This window comes from Talpa occidentalis, unplaced genomic scaffold, assembly GCF_014898055.3.
Source record: "Talpa occidentalis isolate TD23 unplaced genomic scaffold, MPIMG_talOcc4v2.1 talOcc4.12, whole genome shotgun sequence".
Taxonomy (NCBI): Eukaryota; Metazoa; Chordata; class Mammalia; order Eulipotyphla; family Talpidae; genus Talpa; species Talpa occidentalis.
Window position 1 is genome coordinate 71,008,194 of NW_023601212.1, and position 14,644 is coordinate 71,022,837.

The 14,644-nt window shown below is 51.0% G+C and overlaps 1 protein-coding gene across 1 annotated transcript in view; it reads right to left on the bottom strand.

Moving 5' to 3' along the window:
* Positions 1–14,353, bottom strand: part of CADM3 (cell adhesion molecule 3) — a 29,056-nt gene extending 14,703 nt beyond the window's left edge. The window contains exons 1-2 of the mRNA XM_054693917.1: positions 14,347–14,353; positions 12,754–13,032 (exon numbers count right to left, since the gene is read on the bottom strand). Coding sequence (XP_054549892.1) covers positions 12,754–13,032; positions 14,347–14,353 — 286 coding nt within the window. The remainder of the gene's footprint in view (positions 1–12,753; positions 13,033–14,346) is intronic.
* Positions 14,354–14,644: the final 291 nt, after the last annotated feature.

Consider the following 14,644-nt stretch of genomic DNA (forward strand, 5'->3'; position numbering starts at 1 on the left):
GATGGACAAACTTTAAACGCACATCCCTCTGACCACAAAGTCCAGACTCTGCACATCTTCACTACTCTGCTTCCCTATGCAGAAGCTTGCAGTGTGTGTGTGTGTGTGTGTGTGTGTGTGTGTGTGTGGGGGCAGGGGCTGTGGAGGTGGGACTCCTTCTACATCGCTGGCTAGGGGTGGCTCACCTGTTCACAGCATCCACCTGCAATATGATAAAAATAATAGTGTAGCAAGTTGGAAGTGGGTGCTTGTGGTGGTGGTGTGACTTGTACCCACTGAATTACATTTTTAATTGGATTTCCTAATGTGCTTCATCTTTGGGGGCTATTTCATATACCCCTAAGAGCCTTCAATGTGGGGCTCTACAAGGCTGCAGTCTTGTTCACTTCAAACCAATGGAACCCTCATATTTTTGCTGTGTACTAGCACTTGGGCTAAAACTAAAGGTCATCTCATTTGCCCTCAGCTGCATGGGGGCTTTCTTAATTCTTGGTTTCTTTGCCTCTGGGCTCCAGTATCTTTGGGATTCCCAGCATTCTAATGGACAAATTAACCCCATCATCTATGATTTCCTGATTTTGTACTCACATCAAGGGTAGCAAAGGTGAGAATGAAGACTCACTGGTTTCTGCTCACAGTGTAGGAACACGCACATAGTAAGTACTCAATGTTAACTGAATAAATGAGTGACTCAAATGAATAAAAGTATGTGATGTCTGCAACTTAAGTGACTTTAGTAGGGACATCCATGAGAAGGCACACAAATCTCAATTGCTGCTATATCTTTCCTGTCCTGTCTGCTTGGGAATCTACAGTGTGTGGGCCACAGGGCCATGAACAGGGTCACAGGTACATTTTTAGGATGGCAGAATGAGGGGACAGCTCCCCTCCATGTCCATGGCTGGCCTGGAGTTTCCTGGGTGCAATGCCCCACTTCCCAGGCTGCAAAGAAACTGGCTCCTGAGTAGGAGTTGATGATGATGGTGATGGTGATGATGATGATTCAGCATTTCTCTAACTCCATAGTTAAAAATACTCTTTATCTAGCCTACTTGTTATTCCTCACGACCGCCATGGGAGGTGGGTGGGAGTGTGATCTCCGAGGGAAAACTCTGGGGGCTGTGGCCCAAAACACCGAGGCACCCACTTCAGCACAGTGCCCACTCCCTCCCCCCCACCTTACGCCAGGCCCCAGGCCAGACAGCCTCACCCTGCTGCTGCCCTGCCCTAGGTGGGTTCTTGTGTCTGTTGGGCCAACTGCAGAAGTGACAGGCCGTGGCAACCTCAGAGTTAGAACTCAACCCAGACATTTTTCTTCATGCCAAGGCCTCCCTTTCCTTTAGCAGAGAGCTTCTGAGTTTGCATTTGGTGGAGAGTGGACCCAGCCCATCTGAGTCCTGATTCAGGCAATAACTCCAAGAATTTAGGGGAATCACTTTGCTCTTAGGTGGCGGGAATCACGCTACTTCTCTGAGTGGTTTCCCAGTCTGAGACTTCCAGGGACCAAGTGTCAAAATACTCTCTTTCTCCTTGACTTCCATCCCCCTCCAACTATGTCTGACCCCTGGGTTCTCAATCTCCTAATAGCTTGAGCTTGCTTAGTGGGGGCCTCTGGTGGGAGGTACTTGGCCTCCCTTGCAGGGTTGCCTGCCTATTCACATGAGCTCATCACTTCCTACTGCTCTTTAAGGTCTCCTGGCTCAGATGATTTGCTCCAAGACCTGAGGGCTCAGTCATGCTTTGCAGCCTCTTCCCCGGTCACCTCCCTGGTGGCTTCTCTCTGACTAGGTCCTCTCCAACCGTTGGCTAGGCTGCTGAGACCTCACTCCACCCCCCCTCCTTCTGTACTTCTGTTGCTGTCTGGAGTCTTGTTTACCTACGTTCCCTCTGCTTCCAGCAGTCTCTGGGGCCCCAAGTCACTCCTTTCTCCCAGGAGGCACACAGAGTCTAAGTGAAAATAGGCAAGAAGCAGGATGGCGAGCAGAATCTTCACTGTGAGAAGCTCCTCATATGCCCTTGGTAGAGCATGGCCAATAGGTCCAGAATGTGTAGAATCAAGGATTCTACACGCTCAGATGATCCAAGAGATTGTGGTTTGGAAGGTTCTGAGGTGGCTCAAACAGGTTTATGACTACACACCAGCAGACTCCTCTGGTTCCATCATGAGCAGGTTGTTGGAAATGAAGGCTTTTGTTTCCTGGGCTTGGAATGGAGCGTGACTGAGCTTTTGCAGGCTGAATGAGGAGGCTAGCTTGCCTGTGGTGGGCGTGAGGGTGGGGTTAAAACAAAAAGCTGATCATGGTGTTAACCCTTTTTGCACTGAAAAAAAAAAAAAAAAGAAAACAAAAAAACCTCCCAGCTATTCCAAATGTTTCCCCACATCCAAAATTACAAAAAAAAAAAAAAGCATCAAACTTTAAGTTGCCATGAATTGCAATATTTTGCGTGTTTTCCTAGGACCCAGCAATCCAGTCCACATCTGGTCATTTTGCACCGATCCCTGATGACAGGGGAGTTATTACTCAGATCTTTTTGATTCTGTCAGACACAGGACAGATGATGTCATTTCTGATCCCCTGTTACCAAAGTTCAAAAATACCTTCCCTTCTCTTTCTTTTTTTTATTTCTTTTTTTAATTTTTTAAAATTTATATATATATATATATATATATATATATATGATTGGGGCCAAAATAAGGGGGTTCCTTCTCTTTCCGCTACACCTTTCCCTCACTGTGGTTCTGAGACACACAGATTTTGGGGGTTGACAAGAATGTTTCCCAGCATCTAGTGCAAACTTCTCATTTTAAAGATGCAGACTCGAGGCTCAGAGAGGTTTAAGGAACTGAGCCTGGTCACACAGGCATGCCTGGACTCACCGTCAGCTCTGATTCAAAGGTTGAGCTGCTTTTAGTGTGATTTCACCTCCAGTGACCCTGCCCCTCCTGCTTCTGTCTCCCTGAGGCTGCAGCGAGGACAGAACCCAGGACTGCCTGCAGGCTAGAGCTTGGAGGGAGATGAGCAAGTCTGTGAACACTGTCCTGCAGGTGCTAGTCTGGGGTCTCTGGCAGATTCTAGCTCCCACTAAACTAAAGAGGAGGCCACCGGGCAGATGCCACTTCCACGCCCTTAGGGTTTGGAGGGGCTCTGAGGAGAGCTTGTGGATGCTGGCTTCTGTGTGGTGGGGAGCTGGAAGGCCAGCCCGATTGTGAAGTGAGAGATGAGCCTAAAGAGATGAAAAGCAGAGGAGCGTGTCCTATTCTTGAGCTAGAGAGAGAGAGAAATCTGGAGGCAGAAGTGGGCCTGTGGTAGGCTGAGGGGGCCTTGAGAGTTAGTTAAGATTCTGAGGAGCAGAGACTGGGAAGTGGGTGGCAGGGAAGGAGGTGGGACAGCTGTTGCTTTGATTTGCTGTTGAGTCAGTGTTCTCGGTGCATCGGCACTGGGAGGGAGCCCGGGGCCGGCCCCCAACAAAAACAAGCCTCTCTGTAGCCAATACTGCCTTGTAGCAAGAGCCGCGACTGGGGACAGAAAGGAAGGGGCTCTGATCCCGAAGGAGCTCTAGGACCGGGCTGTGTGCTCTGGACAATCGTCCAGTGTTCTGTACGGAGAGTCTGGAGGAAGGGGGCCGGGGCAGAGTGCACAGCTCATGCCCATGCGGGGAGCTGGTTCCGTGCAGGTCCTTGCTCTCATCACGCGTTCTCAGGTCACCCCTAACACACGAACCCGCTCCCACCGACAGCAGCCCTGAGCCAGGGCAGGCGTGACCTTTCACCCATGTCCTCACTTCCTTCCCGCCAGCACACAGGCTCAAAAACCAGGACAGCTGGGACCTGGGGTCTGCATTCTAACGCAACAGAGTCAGGAGGCCAGACCCTGTCTGACCTGTACCTGTGCCCTGTAACCAGTGCCGGACGTGACGCCCTTTCCTTGAATATGTCTTGCTGCTTTCAGGCATATGTAAAGGAATTGGAGGAGGGAACTCCTCATCTTAGGGAGAACTTGGGAGAAGGAAGTCTACTGGTGAGCATGGAGGAGAGGATTCAGTACAGCTCACTGGAAACAGACCTAGCTCTGGGGAAACTGGGCTGGGAATGGGCAGGGAAGTCCAGGGACATGTCTATGTTTGGGGGCGGGGGTGAGGTGGGGGAGAAGAGCAACTAGTTGCCTGGGGATGAGCGCCTCAGTCCTGTGTCCCTGCACCCTCTCGACCCGCAGGGCCTGTTTGAGTGAAGGATGAATGCCCTTTCTCAACAGGCCCTCTCCTGTTCTCCTTCCTGTTGCACTTTAGATATTTCAGGCTGATGGCTTGGTATGATAGGATAACAATGCCGCGAGAAAGTTTAATTTGTTAGAAGTCAGGCACAAGACATTGCTCTCTGCTGGGTCTGATTTTACTGACTTGTTTTCACTGTTCTCTTCCCCAGGGGATGGGAGCTAGGATGTGGGTGACAGTTGGGGGCAGTGGTCAGGAACACGACAGGGAGAAATGTGTTTTGCTCTTCACATCCACACTGCTCTAGGGCCCCCGGCCCCATTCCTAATGGAGATGTGTTTCTTCCTTCACTTTTCTCACTTAAAAAAATGAATTTTTCAAAGACAGGCACATTGCTCAATTAGCATTACTTGGTGCCTTTCTGGGAATTTAACTCTTCTGTGAAAGAGACACATCCTTCCAAGTCTGCAGACCTCCGAGTCCCCCCAAATGGCAAGCAGTGCTGTTCTGACGCCAGACACCTCCTCCTCCTGTGCCCTCGCTGCCTTCCTCTTCCTGACGTGCACACACCATTTCTGGCTTTCCAAGAGGCGTATATATTCCAGCCCGGCCATTCCATCTTCCCTCAACGTGTCTCCTTCCACACACACATGAAACTCTACAATTTTTACTATTTATGTCTGTTTTCACTTTTTTCCTGACATAAACACAGTTTTTCTCATGACCCAGATGCAGAGCCCTTTTCACAAACCCATTATTAATCAGAACCTCTTATTTCCGGGAAACCATATGGCTTAAGCTCAGAGACTCTTCCCAAAGCAGAATTCAGGTTCTCGCTTCTGCTCTGGCTCCCCAGGAGAGGGCCCGAATCCTCGCCTCCCCAGGGCTCAGGCCCAGTCCATCTGTCACTGACGTTGGACTGCAGGGCTTGGAAACCAGAAGAGAGCTGGCATTAAGCAGCAGTTGAAGATAAATGGTAATATGTGAGGCCCAGGGCTCCGTGATGGTGCTTTTTATATTCACTTAAGATTACAGGGTAGAAATTAGGGGAGGAAACATATATGTGTTTGGAAAGATTTTGTTGTTAAGAACTAGACGAAGAACTGTAAGGATGGGTGTGTACAGTTGTCCTACTGTCATTTTTGTATTTACTGGAGAACAAATGACTAGGAACAGATGGTAAACCTGGCCCCTCATTTTATAATAATGAAAGAACTTGGCCCCAGGCTCTCAAAGATTGACCTAGGCTCTGCTAAGCCCCTTGTTACTTGTCATCGGTGTACTTATTAGAGTCTTGCTGGATTTCCAAGATGTATCAGGTATTTAAGTCAGAGACTCAATAAACCAGTTCACCTTCTGGAGCTTATTACCCCATCTGAGTCTTTGGCCAGAATTCTAGAATCAGAATCAGAAGCAAAGAGCTAGGGCATAGAAGAAAAAAATAAATGCATGAAACAAGGATTTGCACATTCCCAGTGAAGCCCTGTATTGGGAGCACTGCTTGTCCACTCTACCTTACCTGTTTCTGGAATTACATGAAGTAGGGGTAGAGGCTAGTAATGTTTAGCTTAGAGATGAATGGCTGAGATAGCAACTTCGTTTCTTTTTCTATTTTCCCTGAGGCAAGGTGATGATGCATCTGACCTTCCTGACCCTGAACTGCAAGTAAATGAGCCAAAGGTGCTTATAATTAGCAATCAATACACAATCAGTGCAGGTCTAGCTTTGGTAAGGAAAAATAAATCCTTAGAAGAAACAACATCTTAGTTTTTTGTATTATTTAGCTGTCCTAACATCATTCTAAAGATATACAAGAGAAAGATGGAGAGAGATGAGAGGGTTAAAAAATCCCAGAGGTAAAAGCTCAGACAGAAAAATTATACACATATTGAAAAAAAAAATGGTTAGCATCTTTTCTGAAGCATGTCTGCTCTTCATGAGAACAGGGGCTCAGGGAGATGAGTAGATGGGGTGGGAGAACACTCCAGCTGTTACTGTAACCCTAATTCTGTCTTCCTGAAGGCTCGCTCATGGAGATAAATCACTCCCATTACCTGTCCTTGAGGAAGGAAGTTTCTCCTTGTATCAAATGAATAAATGGGGAAAGGGTCCTGGAAATTCATCCTAGAATCCTGCCTTCCCAACTAGATTCTGCTGTAGGTCGTACACAAGTATCGACTATTATGTGAACGATTATGCAGAAATTGACATGGGGAAATCAGCATCCAGGAGAAGAGAAGCTTGTGTAGTTTTGATCTGCTGGGAGGAACAGGCTATGTAGTCTCAGACTGGCAGGGGCTGAGCATTCTCGGCTCCTTGCCGCACTTGACATCATCAGCTTATTGGCAGAATACCGCAAAGACTAGCTGAGTCCAGTTTAAAGATGCATCTCCTGAGATTTCACCAAAGGCTTGGACTCTGCAATTGAGATGGTTATGTTTAAGGCCATTTAGTTGGTTGTGACAATGGGGGACATGATTAGGATTATGGTGCTTTTTGTTGATATCCCTCATATTTGAATTCCTCCATTATCTATTCTGATAACCTGTCACTAGAAATTGTATCTGCATTTAGTGCAAAAGTTGAGGGCTGGGGGAATAAACACCATGACAGGCCAGTTAGGACTGGTCATCAGGCTTGGCGAGGTGTTCAGAGGAGCAGGCTTATAAGCTGGACAGGACTCACTTTGCATTCCATATTTATAGTGTCTATGTGTGTTGGTTATATATGAGCAATACTGTCCCGATCTAAAACACACTTTGTCACTGTTGTTAATCTGTGAGTCCATATATAGCAAAACATTCAGTTCTTTTGAGGCCATTTGAGGTCACTTGAGGCCCTAGTATCTTGAGCATTTCAAATAGCACTTCTCTGCATTCTCAGAATTACCTGCACTTCCTGTCCCCTTCCTACAGTTGATTAGGTGGCTTGGAGTACTCTCCAAATCTATATTTTATGATTTTGTTCCTCTCTTCCTAGTGGGGCAGGTCAGAGATTAAAACCAAGACCATGTGTGTGCTTGTGGCGGAGGGGAGGGAGACTTCAACCCTGTCCTGAGTCTGCACTGTGGAGAGTAAAGAGATCATAAAGCTAGTGTGAGAGCAGGACCACGGAGAGCAACAAGAAGAGCCTGGAGTGTCACCATCAGGGGCCAGCACCATGGAGAGCTCAAAGCACAGGTAGTGGTTCCACAAAGAACAGGCGCACGCCTGGACCAGGCAGCCACTGTTCAACCACACTGAGGGGGAAGCCCTGAAGGATTCCATTGGGATCACACTAGACCCATCACTTGCTGTAAAAGGCCTCCTGAAGGGCTTTGTTTGAACCTGTCAGGTATACACCCAAGAGTATATAAAAAGTGAGGAGCATCACCAGACTGGAGTCAACATAAACCTCAGTAATTATGACAATTACTTAAGTGTTAGTGGTTGGAGGGGTTTTAATTTGCTACAACCAATTGCAAATAAATTATGATTGTCTTCTAGTGAAGGAAACAAAGCCAAGAGCCTGTGTCCCCTCAGAGAGGTTAGGGCCAGAGGAAGCCCAAATGTGCAGTACCACCAGATAAGGAAGGAGACATATCCAGGTCAGACTACTCAAAGGCACCCCAAACTGCTGTGCAGAGTCCTCATCCTTGGAGAAGAGGAATGGATCATGCCTCTTAAGAAGGGCACTGTCTTCAAGACTTAGAGTGCTCTGTGCTAGCTGTGACATTTGCTCATTTTGGGGGGACCTAGGGAAATTTTGGGGAAGGGACAAAGAACTCTCTTGTTAGCACTTGTTGTGTGTGAGAAGAACATGTAGCTTCACTGAATCTGAGTTTTGCAAAACATCGCCACAATTTAAGACTCTGGAGAGTTTGAATCTCAGTGCTGGGAAGGATGGCTCTCCTTGTCCTAACCGGATTGACTGTACTTTCATTTGGGTTATAGGACCCTCAGCATCGACTGGTGTTAACATTGTAAAAATCATCATTACTGTTGGTCCTAGGGGAGACTTGTTCCTCTCCACTTAAAAATCAGATGGAGCGTTTATTGTTAATGTGACTGGGTTCTTACAGACTGGAATCTTTTTCTAATGGTTCTTTTGCTGATGGTTTGTTTCTCTCTTACGAGCATCCCTGTAGGGATTGATTGCTATTCTCAGAGTCTCTGGGTGGAACTCTAGGACAGGACTTCAACCTGAAAACAAAATGTTCCAGTATATGGGCCTATAGTCAAAGGTTAGACAAGAAATATTAAATTTTAACATGAGCAATGAAAGGAGAAGATATAATTAACAAAATACCCCAGGGGGATTTTTCATTCAGTATTATTAAGAAGCCGGTCTGGTCCACATCTTGTTTTCATTAAGAATCTGGGACCTAGATTACTATCCTTAAGTGGAATTCCACTCTGGAGAGTGGGTGACAAAATGGGATTGTTGATCCAGGACAAAGTTCTACAGGAGTAGGAAACAACAGAGACTAAGACTTGTCTTGGCCACAGGGGTTTATTTCTCCGGTGGTAACTGTGAAAACTTTTTCCTTAGCATGAGACTTAAAGATAAGCAGCTTTTAATCCTCTTCTAGTATTGTTTGGACTTCCAGAAAGTAGTAATAACAAGGACTATCAAAATCAAATCTGATTTGCAGTGACTCGCATAAGTACTCTGTCCACTGTTTCAAAGTGACCAGAACACCAAAAAGATGGCATCTGTGGAATTTTATGGCTGCAGAACTATGAGTCACTCCTTGAGTGAATGTCTCCAACAAGGCAATCATGAAATTAGATTTGGGCCTCCTTTCCTGCTTGGTTGCAAGAGGAGAGAGAGAGAGAGGAGAGTGAGACAGAGACAGATAAAGAGGGGGGGGGAGAGAGAAAGAGAGACTGAGAGAGGACATGAATGATAAAGAATATGACTCTCCATTGTCAGTACAGGGGGCAGAGAATTTCAAGCTGCATGTAGCAGAACCCCAGGTTTATAGGAAGCTAAGAAGGGTGAAAGGTTATAGGTCTTCTCTGTTTCAAATGAGAATCTCTTTTGATATGTTTTATTTATTTGATTAAAAAAAAATCCAGCTGCCCTAGAAGAAACTACTAAAGCCAGCAGTGCTGCTAGGCCTAGGAGGAGTTCAGGGTAAACTCCTGGGCATCACTACTGGATAGGCAGGTGATGTGCCCAAGCTGGGCCCCACGTCAGACAGACTGGTTGTTCATGAAATTAAGTAAACTCTGCTATTTCAGCATCTCTCTGATGGGCCCAGTTTTTTTCTGCCCAGAAGATGCACAATCTGAAGGGAAAGCATCTCCTTCCCCAGGGTTACAGCTGCAGCTAGAAAGAGAACAGGAACTGAGACAGAACAGAACAGTTACTGCTGTAACTAGAAGCAGGAACTGGATGGAGCAGGTCTGCCAGGCAGATCCGTGGGCAGCTCTAGAGTGAATGCCTGCTGGGCTCGCTGGCACATTGGGCATGAGCTCTAGCCTGGGCACCTGGCCAGGGGGTGCAGGATGGATGGCAGTGGACAGAAGGTCACTGGCCAAGGAAAGATATTCATGGGGGGGCAGTGCAATGCGGGTGTCACGACTGTAACCTGGTCTAAAGCAGAGGGAGGCTCTTCACCATCTGTCTCTACACCAGATCACCTGGCAGAACATTGGCAGGAAGGAACTTGAGAAGAAGAATCCAAGGAAGGCTTGTCTCAGTATTGGATGTCGAGCTGCCCACAGAGAGAATACCAGAGCATACATTAAGTTCATTGGCCTGCATCCCCCAAACTGCAATTGACAGCTTCTGCAATTGCCAATACTAAGTGGAGAAATGTAAGAAGGAAGGGGTACCCCAAACTCTGGATGCCCAAACCATTTCTGAGCTTCTAGCCAAATGCTCTTGGTCAGGTTCAGAGATCACTATTCACCTTTCTCTAGACTTTCAATCCTGTTTAGTCTCACGGAGCCTAAACAATTCATGCCATACTCCAGGGAGCCATGTACCCCAGTGGCACATGAAGGTTGCTTCCCTTATTCTAAGTGGACACAGCCACTCTCCACATACCTTTGACTACACTAACATTAGTATTTTAGGGCATCTCGTCCTTAAGCTTCCACACCACACCTCTCCTGGTTTTGCTCAAACATTACCAGGTAAGGTATCTCCCTGCCCAAGGGCCCCAGGCCATCTCAGGGGGTTGGCACACACCTTCTCTGTGATGCTGGTCAGAACGGCCTTCATGATTACCACCCATGAGCAGTAAACCTGTGCACCCACCTCCCGCACCCAGTGTGAAATGAGGAGTAGAACTAGTTTAGGTAGAAGATCTAGGGGTGAGTTGCCTGTACATCCATGCATCCTGAGACACTGCGCCCCAGACAGATCCACCATCTGGGCAGATAATGCCCTGCAAGGAAATCAATGTTGGACTTGACTCTTCCTCGGCAACAGGCCTCTCTCCCCATCCAGACTTCCCAACCTCTCCTCTAGAAATTCTCTATTCGAAAATTAGTGCCTTCCAGGCTTTCCCTCCAGCCACTGCTCTGAGATGTCTGTAGTAACAGGAGAACAGAGTCTTCCTCTGAGCCTGAAGCCCCACGTTGAGGACTAGGAAAGATTAGAGCAGCTGGTGAGGAATGTCTTGGCGAGTATATAGATTTGCTCTGATCTCCAGTGTTTACATCCTGGAGTGGAAGACCTCACAGCTTTCTGGGGAAACTTACTTCCTTTTAGCTGCCAGACTGGTCCTCGGTTCCCAGTGCTGAACAGGTGTGGCCCAGGTCACGCTGGCCTCTCTTTAAGGCCGCCAGCAGGACATAAAGGCAGTGCTGTAGCGCCAAGTCCAGGCTTCGCAGAGGCTCATTACTGACGTGCAGGTCTCCTTGCACCTTGCCTGCCCTCCCTTAGGGTGCCCTCCCCGCCTGGCTGAGCTGGGTCACCCGTGCAGGAGCCTGGGAAAGGGGTCCCCACCCGGGGAGAGGAGGGTTGCGCCTCTGTGAACATGGAGCAGAAGCTCCCTTTAGGGACGCTGGTCGGTGGAGGGAGGGAGGAGCCCTCAGGCCGGCTTTAGGAAGGGGACCCCCAGCGTCCCCGGACATGGGGAAGCTCCTCTGTCAGGATGGAGCTGGGCTGGGGGAGGAGGTCAGGCGAGACGAAGCAGTTATTCCTCTAGCACCCTGGCTCCCGGTCTGTTTTCTTGAGATGAAATTCTCTACATCATCCTCCTCAGTCCCAACCCCTCCCCTCGCCGCCACCGCCCCGCCCTGTGCCCATCCCTGCTGGCCGCGGGTCCACCACCCAGGAGCGGCCTCCTCTTTCTCCTCCCCTGCGGCTCTCTCTGTTTTTCCTTGGCATCTGGCCGGGCATGGCCACCACCCTCCCCCCTCATGCTCCCCACATCCCTTTGCTCCGCAGAAGCCCCCTCCCACCCCCCCAGCCTCCCCTGACAGGGTGGGGGGGAGACAGGAGGAGGCTGAATTCCTTCAGTCCCTTCTCAGTCTGCCTTCCCTCCCCTGGGACCGAGGCTCAGAGCTGTGGCTCCCCTCCAGGTCTCCCTCCAAACTGCCCCTGCCACCCCATTAGCCATCACAGCTTGTAAGAAAGCTGAGGTGCCCCCACAGCGCTGACCTACATAGCCCGGCCCAGGGCGGGAGGGACTCTCCCCCTAGCCCCCCACCCTGGCCCCGCCTCCTCGTCTCCCTACATCTCCACAATCACAAACGGAGGAAGGCTGGAGTTCCAGGCTGGGACCGAGGGGTTAGGCACGCGCCCCCCACCCCACATTTGGGGGAACCAGTGCTGAGCCCGGGAGAGCGGTGGCTTTTCTAGGCAGCCTCCTCCCCAAATATCTTGATCCTTCCTTCTGACCAGCCTTCCCTCCGCCCCCTCCTCCGCTGGGCTCCAGTCTGGGTTTCCCTGCCCAGCTTCTGCCACCGCCAGGGACGCAGCCATCCCGGGGCCCCTCCGCCCTGTGTTGTTGTTTTCTCCTCCGAGAAGCCCCCCCAACCCCCGCCCTACCCACGCCCCCCTCAACAGCCTCACCCCGGCCCCCTCCTGCCCACTCTGAGCTCCGCTGCGGGTGGGGGCGGGCGGGGCGCATGAATGTTTGCAGACAGCAGTTTGGGGGGTTGCACCGACTCCCCAACCCCTCCAGACATACATACACAAACACCCCACACACGCCCTGCCTGAAACAGCGATCCAGCTCACTCCGCCCCCGGCACACACCGACACACACACACACACAGACGCTAACACACAAACGCAGAGCCAGACACCGACACAGACGCGCACGGACACCGACAGCCAGACCCGGCGGCTCGCGCAGACCCGGCCGGGCACACGCAGACACTCGACGGGGCCAGGGGGTGCGCGCCCGGCACCTCGCGACCCACAGAGACGCCCCACGATCCACAGAGACGCCCGTGCTTGGAGACAGACACCCGGGCATCGGCAGGGCTGGCGACTTTAACCCGGTTCCAAACAAAGCGCACAGGCTCCCCCGCCCGCCGCCGCGCTCGGGCCCCCTCCCGGCGCCCCCTCCCCGCCGAGGCCCCCACCCCCACTCACCGTCCTGGGAGAGGGTGGCCCCTCCGGGCGCCCAGCGGCTGGCGAGGAGCAGGAGCAGGGGCAGGGCGCAGGGGCCCCCATGGCGCGTCCCGGCCGGCTCCCTGCTGCGCGCGGCGAGCTGGACCCCCAGGGGCTGGGCCGGGGCGGGAGAGACGCTGCCGCCGACCGAAAGGGCGCCCGGAGCCGCTAGGGAGCCCCGGGCCGAGGCGGGGACGGGGAGGGAGCCGGCGCTGCTGCAGTCGCGGGGATTAAATAGGGCGCTCGGAGCGAACCATTCGGCTGGAGGTGGAGGGGGGAGGCGGGGGGCTGGGCTGGGCGCGGGGGGCCGGGCTGCCGCATTCCCAGCTGCCCCCGCCTCCCGCGCCCCCCGCGCGCCGCCGTGGAGCGGTCCGCCGGCTCCCCCGGGAGCCCCGCCAGCCGGGCTCGGGCGTGGGGCGCCGCGAGCGAGCTGCCTCAGCGATGGGACCTGCGCGCACCCCTCTTAGGTGTGGGGTGGCGAAGGGGAGTCGGGCAGGGCCCTAGGCCAGCTGGCCAGAGCGGCCACTGCAGGCCTGGGCAAGGGCGTGCCCACCGGCTCCTCCCGCCCCGCCCTCCATCCTTTGGCAATTAGGGATCCCCAAGAGCCCTGGGATCCCCCTATCAACGATTTGCCTGGGGACATCTCCCCAGTGGGTAGCCAGTTCCCCTGACCATTCTCCTAGACACTAATGCCCTTCATTCCTCTGACCCAAGACCTCTAGTTATCTGTCCAACAGTTGGTGGCCCTGGGCAATTTCCCTTGATAGGGGGCTTGCAGAGAACCCCTAGGCCTGGGAGCCAGTATTTCCCTCCATCCCTGTCAGTGAAAACACTTTCCTCCCAAAACAGAGGCTTCACTTCAGACTCTTGCCCAATCACACTGCAGCCTATAAAAAAAGAGAATAGTGTCTCCTGGTGCTCTTTATATCCACATTTTGCTCCCTGTCCTGACCCCAATATTTTTTCTTAGTTCTTAATCACCCCTGGACAGGAAAAGGATCTGTCCTTGGTCCATTTAGTGAGGTTCCTGGGTGAGTGGTCCGATCTGCTGATCTCAGGGTGCAGCCCTCAGGGACAGCGGTCAGGCTGTCCTGTCCCCCTGGGGAAAATAGAGGAGAACCTGGGGGGGGGGGTGTCTGCCATGCTTTTGGCTCCAGAGCCCGTGGGGTTCGCTGTTCTCTGTGACTGGGTATCTTTGAGAGCGTCTCCAGGCATCTTAGAAAGGGATGCTTCTAAGCCAATTTTGTAAAAGCAAACCAAAGAAATTTCTAAATTTTAAAACCCCCAGATTAAATCCCCAAATTATAGAATTTTATATAAATAAGGGACTTTTAGAAAAAATTTGATCCAACCCCTTATTATACAGGTGCAATGGAGATTTGAAGGGGATTAACTAAGCACCCCCTGTCCCCCAATTTATACAGATAGAAAATACAAGTCTGGGCTAGGCTGTGGAAAATATGAGTTCAAAAGAGTTTTCTAACCCTGTGAGGTCATGTTTTGCCCTGAGATGAGAGATTGGGGCACATGTTCGCCAGAATCACCCCCCTTTCTGCCCTGAGGACTGTGGCTCACCCCTCATGTGTCCGCTTTTCACTTTGGGTCATCTTTCCCAGCCCTCTGTGACTGACCTGCTGTCCCTGTCACCCAGGTATTCAAGGACAAGAAAGAGGAAAGTCCTTTGTAATCAGGAAAGCTCTATATAAACATTAGTCACGGATGGAGAGGCCAAGAGAGAGATTCCCTGAGAGGTCCTTCTGGATGGTCAGAATGCCACCCTCTGTTTTGCCCTTTCTACAGGTTTTGCATGGTTTCTGGGGGAACCCTTTTTTGAGAGCTACTTGCAGGACAGGTTTCTGCCACCTTGGCAGTC